At 37.4% G+C, this 8,960-nt stretch overlaps 1 protein-coding gene across 5 annotated transcripts in view; it reads right to left on the reverse strand.

Moving 5' to 3' along the window:
• Positions 1–8,960, reverse strand: part of cntln (centlein, centrosomal protein) — a 77,123-nt gene extending 68,163 nt beyond the window's left edge. For 4 of the 5 annotated variants that reach the window (XM_029504274.1, XM_029504256.1, XM_029504283.1 and 1 more), the window contains exons 1-4: positions 8,650–8,960; positions 8,339–8,426; positions 4,837–4,925; positions 2,959–3,043 (exon numbers count right to left, since the gene is read on the reverse strand). In XM_029504274.1, the coding sequence (XP_029360134.1) occupies positions 2,959–3,043; positions 4,837–4,925; positions 8,339–8,419 (255 nt within the window). In that variant the 5' untranslated portion in view covers positions 8,420–8,426; positions 8,650–8,960. The remainder of the gene's footprint in view (positions 1–2,958; positions 3,044–4,836; positions 4,926–8,338; positions 8,427–8,649) is intronic. The other variant, XM_029504266.1, reaches the window with a different exon arrangement.

An 8,960-nucleotide genomic window follows, 5' to 3' on the forward strand; every position in this document is an offset into this window, starting at 1 on the left:
AGTGTTCCTTGCTACTCGTAGCTCGCTGTTGTAGGAACAGAGGGGCTTTAATAGAGATTTATACTGGAGAGCAGACAATAAATTCAAACGTTGATAATGAGGTAGGCAAGAACAATTTGAACCCCAGTAGTGCCCAATTGATAGAAGAGAAAAAAAGGGGGGTTCTGCCAAGTTAAGAGGTCTAGGACAGAAAGATTAGCATTTAAAGATTCCCAGTGCAGTTCAAAAATGAAAGCTAATTATGTTACAAAAATGGAAAGGGGTAGAGAGGGGAAGTATATAGAGAAAAAAAATAAAGAGAAGCTGGGGAAGAAAGAACTTCAAAGTTAGAGCGCCAACATATTAAAGTGTATGACATCCTGCATGGACTCAGCAGACCATCGCATCTCCAAAAAAGAGGGTAAAACCAATTAATCACTATTTGGATATGTATGGCTCAAGACTATGGATGAGACGATGACTGTCAGAGGGTGAGATGACAGAGTACAGAGCAAGTAATATTAATGAGCTTTTCAAATAGCCTGCAAGTCTTATTTCCAGTAAAAAGCAGAGAACAAGATTCAAAACAAAAAAAAGTTTGTTTTTTTTTTCCTCTTAAAGAAAATTTTAAGTGTACCATAAAAATTTGTTCAACATGGTTTAAGGTTAACACTTCAACATGAAAATAAAAGCACATCAAGTATTATTTAATCAAAGGTTTTCTTTATGCTGCTAGTCTTACCCTACTTAGTCAACCTGCATTCACTGTTATTACAGCATTTAGCTGGTGGCAGGAAAGCATTAATTATTGTTAAGCTATTCATTGATCTAGCATTACATTATGACCATGCCTTATATTATGTAGGTCCCCCATTTGCTGACCCAACAGCCCTGATCCATTGAGGTGGACTCCTCTAAATCTCTGAAGGTCTGCTGAGGTATCTGGCATAAAGTTTTAAGTTTTGTGGTGGAGCAGGTTGGTTTGTCCATCACATCCCCTGATGCTTAATTGGACTGAAAAATGGGTTATTTGATCTTGAACTCATTGGTGTGAAGCATTCCTGAACCATTTTTGCATTGCGAGAGGATACATTCAGCTACTAAAAGAGCCCTCTGCGATTAGGGAATACTGTTTATATGAATGGGTGTGCAGCAAAGTTTATGTAGGTTGTACATCCACAGGACGCCAAAGTTTCTTAGTGGAACTTTGGCCAAAGCATCACATTGCTTCTGCAAGCTTGCCTTCTTCTCCTAGTGCATCTTGGTGCCATGTCTTCCCCAGGTAAGCAAAACAAAGACACTTGGCTATCTACATGATGTGAAAGAAAGTTCTAGTTCTGGTGCTTACATACCATATTAGCTCTTCCCCAAAAGACGTGTTCATCTTTCCATCACAAGTTGGCCCATATTGCTCATTTATATATTTTTCTCACCTCTGCTTCTCACAAATCAACTGTGAGGTCAAAATGTATACTTGCTGTCTAAAATGTCCCACATGCTGACAGGTAATGGGATAATTTCCCTTATTAAGTTTACCTGTCAGTGGTCATAATCTTATGTTTGATCCATGTATCTGTTTGTAGCCTGGTATACCTTGGCACAATCTTCAAAGTTGTTTTTCACTTATTTACAGTACTTTTGCATTCCTAAAATGTTCTTATGTGTGTATAGTTTATTAATAATCTTGAACATTACACGCTAAGATCACCAAGTCAAATTCCAGGCAACGTTTGTCAAAACGACAATAACTTTAAATCAACTCAGCTATTTCAGATCAATTGAGTTTTCATTTCACTATAGCCCTATAGAAATGAAGGGCCCTTCACACAGATGGAATCCCATTCAGCATATATGAATACACCCTTCATGAACAATAAAATTCCTGGGGAAATCAAGGCCTGGTATCAATCAAAAGAAAAGCAGCTCAGTATTTCATTTCCCAGGAGGCATACATATTGCACCAAACATTTTTTTTTTCATAAATACAAAATATCTTATCATCACATGCTGTACCTAATGTCTGTTTTTACAGTAAGTGTATGATAAACTTGTCTTATACAGTGTCTTGTGTTATTTCTTTTGTCTTTCCCTTATCGTGTCCCAAGATTGAAACACCCTCGTCAAATTCCTAGTATGTTTACAAATACCTGGCAATAAAATCTGATTCTGATTCTGATAGTAAAGCAGGCAAATCTTCTTGATTTAATGCACTGTCAGTGTACTTTGATATACTTCCTAGTCCCTGCATTTTGGGTTATTTCATTCACATATGTCTGAAAACCTTACAGACAATGCTGCACTACCGCAGGTTGGCTAGCTGTACAATTTTACTGCCTGGCACTGAGGTTTGATATAATTTCATACACTCTGCTTCCGTGAGTTAGTTCTGTAACTACTGTATCAACTGGATTGAGTTAAAATGGCTGAGGAAGCCAGTATTAAAAAAAGGCACTGGCAAGTTGATGACTTCATTACAGCCATTCTCATTAGGAACAAACATGATTCTGGATGAGAGACGCTAATGAAGGGGTCTGACAGATGTTTCAGTGAAGGGATGATGATTTGGAGTAAATTACATTAGTGATGTCATTATCATTAGCCATCATACCATCAAGAAATATTACTCAAGGGACAATGCAAAAAAAAGCAGGTAAGAGTGAAGAAGGTAACGTGCATTACATTTTACACTCAGATTCTGTTGGTTATAAATTTTGATAATACTTTTTACTTCTAAAGTTGCACTTTATAATAATGTAAGCTAAAACTAAACATGTTTGTAATGACAACCTAGACAAGTCAAGAGGGAACACCGCAAAATAAAGAATCCAGGCTAAGCATAGTTTAAATAAAACATTGGATACAGTGTGGTTCAGATAAACGACTGAAAATTTTCTGGTAGAGTATTTCAGACCTGGGTGACTGAACAAAATTGTTTGTTCAAAAGAAAGTTACAACCTGCTAGACCAAATTGTACTGTACCTTTTCCAGTTCCTGTATTGTGTAGTCTTTGGTCCTGAGGATCTCTAACACTTTTCTGTCCTTAATCTCAGCTTTGTGCTTCTCACTAGATGTAAGAGAAAAAGAAAACAAATAACCATAGTGCCATATTGCCTTGCAATCATGAAATTTCAAAGTGTGGAAAACAACTAGATGAATTTAGAAATGCAAAGTATAGGGTCAGACAGCAATAAATAAATTAATAAATCAGCAGTTTTATTGTTTAGTTGTTTAAATGTCTGTACAGTAGATAGAAAATTAAAACCTCAAACAGAAGGTTTGTATATATTTTGCATTCAGTAAATGTGTTCTGATGCCATTTACTCTGCCCTAACAACTATACAATGTGGCTGCTATAATACTTTTTCTATTTTAGCATACATCCTTTCTTTCATGATTTTTTTGTAAACGGTTGATTTTAATTTTTGATATTCATTATTTGTGATTGTGTTCTACCTGGCAATTAAAGTAGATCCATTTATACACCATTACAGCTGGCAGATTTGAAAAATGCTGAACTTTTAATACGAAAGAAAATATTTGGTAAAAAAAAGCATAGCTACGGTGCTACAGTATTGCAGAACCTAACTCAACTTTTGTCCCACTAGCATTTCTTTTATCATAATGAACTTTTAGGGGAGACAAAAACAAGGCATCAATGGGGGACCTGTTTGTTTCAACTGCTTCAGGCCACCAGGGGCCCTCCATTCCCTTCACTCATCACTTGTTCCTTCTACACCTCCCATCTTTGAGGCCTTTTTTCTCATCTCTTTGCATCCTATGATCAGACCTCTCCCCTGGTAGACACTGAAATAAGTATCTGGTGTCCCTGGACAAGCTGGAACGCTGGTTGGCTATAGCTACATCTCCTTGTATATTGGGCTGTGTTCACCATGTCGTGGGCAACCAACCAATCATTCAACAAGATCTGCACAGGAAGAAGAGGGGTGGGTGTGTGAATGGCAATTCCCAGTGGGCACCAGCGCTTGACTGGAGTCGACACAATTACCATGTCAATATTCTCCTGTGCATCAGGTGATACAATACACATACACTCTGTGGATGCATGTTCCCCTACCAGTCTCAGCAGAGCAACATGCTTTGATGGGTTTTCCTCTGGGGCTATAAAGGAATGAAGAGGGTGTAGAGATGGAATGAGAGGCAAAGGTATGAAGGAACTTTCTACTGCACCATGTTTTACCTCTATTAAGGGTCTAGCAATGACTGTCAGTCCTTAAAAATTATTAAGTGATAGCCACCCACGATAGAGAGAATATCATACTAATGTATGTATCCCCAAAAGTCCTTCAAAACATTAAACTTTATGATAATATCAACATATTTGGATCAAGTGGAAAGAACTACTGAACTTGTATTCAAACTGTAGTGATATATGCATCAAAAACTATTTAGAAGTAAAATATTTTTTCCTAATACTGAGACATATTTAATTTATATATTGATTATACAGCTTGGCAGCTTGAACCTCCCAGAATCTTTTTAAAAGTTCCCATGCCACTGTTTTTCATAAAACCTAGCCACCCTGCAAAGAGGTCATATTCAATCTCACAATTTATCCGTTAAAGGAGAGTATTTGGCAGGAGTGTTTCAACTGTCCAGTATGGGAGCGGCAGAGGAAGACGTGTTTTCATTAGCAGGGTTTCCATGGTTGAACTGCTAGACCGGGGATAAGAAGGCTTAAATCAGCATCTGCACCAGATTCCGTCGTAACCCCAGTTGAATGGCCAAGGTGCCTTAAACACCCCTTGAACAACTTTCACACATATTTCTCCTCACTTGTGAGATAAAGGAATTTTCAGCTGCCTCTCAGGTAGCACTTTAAAAGATAAATCTACTTACCGCTCAACTACCAAACTGACAGCCTGGGTCAAGTCTGGATTTGCCACTTGCAGGCGTTTCCATAGGGACCACACAAACTCCTTGTCTGCCTGTGGAAATAAAGGATTGAGCAAATCAACAGCTGTTATTCCTAATTGAGATAAATAGCTGTCTTAAATGCAGTAAACCTTTCAAAAAAAGCCACAGCACATGTCAGCTTTTCTCACTAAAAAACAAAAAATTAAATAGGGTGCTCAATGGCATTAACATAAGACATAAGGGTTAGTCAATCAATAATTTAAAAATCTTGTACAAAATAGTTTTTGATCTGGCCTGCCCTCTCTAATCACGAGCTTCTCTTAACAGGAATCTCTGTGGCTGTGATGTGACCTTCGACTCAAGGGGAGCAAGCATTGACACTTGTCATTATGCACTATTTATGACTGGGGAGAGTAAGAATCCAAATCAAAACACAGCAGTCGAGCTTGCAATTTCTTTATTAATCAATTGCTCTTCGGATATGTTTTCCACTACAGCTCCAAAGTAACTAGCCCCAAAGAAACTCAAAGCTGATGACAGAGAGAGTCATCTTCAAGTAGAAAAACCCAGTCAACCCCTGACACATTTCCAATTCAAATTGTCTTGCTGGTTTTTCAAACATTTTTAAGCTACATTACATTTAATGAGGGACATCTAAAAACTAAATTTTCTGACATTAAAAGACAGAATTATACCAAATCGACTTAATATAAAATTATCTGATAAATTATGTTCACATCATCATAAGATAAAAGTCATCCCTCCCACTGGAATCTACTGGTCTCCAATTAGTATATGAATTTTAGCCCCCTTTTCAAAAGTGTCTAATCAATTATTTACTAAAATGGCAAAAGCAGACCTTGATAGCCATGAGTTCAACATATAAAGTGGAAGAACGGTAGATCTCTGTCTCTGTATGCATCTGTATGTAAGTGTGTGTGTGTGCGTGCGCGCGTGTATACAAAGTAGGTGAAGGGGGATAGCGATTTCAGCAAATTAACCCTGCAATGCAGCTAACGATGAAATTAAGAAATTAAGTCAAGGTTGACTTGAAATAGGTGGTCTCCCTCTGCCTGGCCTTTGGCTGTCATTAGCCAATCCAAAGACAAGTGTTCAGTCAGTACCCTCATCATTGGGTCTTGTCTGACGTATACGTACAGTACTTAAAGATGCACTGAATGTCTGTTTGATGATCGGTGAATTATTTATCTTGAATCTAGACACTGAAGCACCATGGGCTAAACATACCAAAATGAAACCATGGAAATTCAGCCACATATTAATAGAATTAGCATGGTCTAGTACAATATTTGCCAGTCGACAGATGAGACACTTTGTAGTTAATTGCTGTCCTGAAGTACATCTTGCCAGAGACTTAAGACATCAATGGTATTCTAATGTCCCTACTTAAATTCTACACTGCACAACTAAAGTCCCTATTAGATAGACAGAATCACTGATGTTCTGCCCTAGACAAGACCACCAAGGATGAGGCTCCATGTCATTTAAATGTAAGGCGGAAGGAACTGTAAATAGTAAAGAGAGAAACTTGGGAGTACTACAATGTAATAACTAAATAACTAAAGAAACATTTCAACATATACATTAAAGTTAGAATTGCTCTTATTTGCATCGAATTAAAAAAAAAAAAAAATTGTCAGCTCAAGTCCAACTTTGTGATATTAAAGTAAAGGCACACAGCTAAATTGCCATGAGGAATTGGATCAGGATAGAGGATCTCAGAATGTTTTCAAAGCAACATGGTGCAGTTAAATTTGAATTATGAATGTTGCAATAATTGTGTAAGTTCATGTGACAGCCCCATGATTGGAAACTGCCAAATTTTAATATACAATACAATGCCAGTGAATAAGAAGCATTTTATTTTTATTTATTTTTATTAAATGACAAAGATGCATATATGGTTTTCCACCAGATTATATATAAAATTTATGGAGTCTAAATTTGAAACTTTGGATGAATGGGAAAAGTTCAAAAGTCACTTGAAACTTTATACACATGTTCAATAAGGCAACAGGCACAAGTGCAGTTGCAGTCAAACAGACCACTGCAAATATTTCTGCCTTGTGTGCTCAGTGATACCTCTAGCCCTAAACTCACATGTAACATATCATCTGAACCATCAAGCAGTCAACATACCTATATGGTAAGGTAATGTGAATATGCAAAGTGACAACTGCTGTGTTCAGTTCACTCATGTTATTAGGCACCACCTGGTGGTGAGTATGCAATACACTCTTTCTCAATCCCTGATTTACAAAGTGAACTTGAAAGGTTTTGAAATATACAGTACATGCCAAAAGTTTGGACACAACTTGTCATTGCAATGAATAGGAAAGTGTGTCCAAACTTTTGGCCTGTACTGTATGCTGACGACCAATTTCTATCAATAGTGAATGTTCAACAAGGAAGTAGTATGGTCAGGACATTTACATGCTTTTGGCATGAACGTGTAATGATGTAAGTTGGTGAAGTTATCTTTAAATCAGAGCAAACAGCAAATAAAATCAGATATACTTTTCACTTAATACTGTCTTTTGTGTAAAAGATAGACACAGCTGAATGAGTATTCCCTAGTATTCACGTTTTACACTGACACGAATAAGATGTTTCATTCATTGCTTCAACAAGTCCATGATAGGTTTATGTGAAATAGTTCACATACTAATTAAGTCAGATGACAAATACTATTCCCTTTTATTGCTTCATTAGTCAGAGATTTAGATTGGATCCCAGACATCGCTGATTGAATTTGGTCTCATCACTTCACCTACAAGAAAGTCTTTGTGTTTCTCATGATTACAGATGCGACAAGCAGTCTTTTAACCAATAACCAAATGACAGAACATTAACTGGTAAATATTTTAATAATGAAACATTTTTTGTTGATTTTTCTGCAAAATTGTCAAATATTTTGTACAGAACCGGACATTAAAAGATGTCACCATGGTATGTAGTAAATTATGAGACATATTTCACAACCTACTTTAAATGTATAGACAAAGCAATTAATCAGAAAAATAATTGGCAAGTTAATCAATATCGGAAATAATGGTTGGTTACAGCCTTCCCAGACAGCAGATAATAGAAAGCACATTCCTACCATACATATACTCTTTTTGGGGGGTTTCTTAGGTACAACTAGCTATAACCAATACAATCTACTTCAACAGCACTGACATAAAAATTACCCTTAAGAAGGCCACACTGTTAATTTTGTGCTTAAACTATTTGAGAGCTTTATTCAACCAGTTTTGGAGGCTGCAGCTTATGTTGCTGTTAAACAGCCCTACTATTTAGGGCACGTCGTTTCTATCAGCTAGAATGAGCTAAATAACAGCAACTGTTAAAATAACTGTATGAGGATGTATATGTATGATCTCTGAAATTTTGCGTCAGTAAGACTGCCCCTTGGTTTGATCTACCAAACGAACTTGTCAGCAGACTGTAAATTAGCACATACCTGACATTGCATCAGCTCATCTGACAAACTCTTCACTTGCTCTTCTAAAAACAGGATGCGACTGTGGTCTTGGCAGGACATTTTGGGACTGAAAGAGAACGGCCGACATCACTTTGGTACCTCACAACGGCTACCGTAATGTGGTAACTCGCAGCAGCAGATAACACATTACGCAAATGGCACTTTATTATCATGTGAGGCCGTTCATGACTCAATTTATGCAGTTGGAAGCGATACGGACATCGTATTTATGGTCTTTATGTTCACACTGGAAGGCTCTTTTAAAAACGTGAACACAGTTTATCGCTTACCCGTCTGAATGACTCGCAAACCAAGTAGTTAAAAACACTGTAGCGGCAGCTTGAACGTTACAGTAAATGACGCCACCACTGGAGCTAACTTTGCTAACGTTAGCCACTTAAACGTTCATATTTCCGGTTTCCTCTCCTCTGCCGACCGTTTTTAGCTTGCCGAACAATAAGGCGACATGCTTCGATGAAAACACAACTAACCTTCCTCCAAAATGAGTCTACAGAGACTATACTTTCCCCGAAACCTACATAAACTTTGCCAGTGAAAAACACGGTTGTCAATCACGACCGAGAAGCTTTCCTGCTTTCAA

This window comes from Echeneis naucrates, chromosome 1 (assembly GCF_900963305.1).
Source record: "Echeneis naucrates chromosome 1, fEcheNa1.1, whole genome shotgun sequence".
NCBI classification, from domain to species: Eukaryota; Metazoa; Chordata; class Actinopteri; order Carangiformes; family Echeneidae; genus Echeneis; species Echeneis naucrates.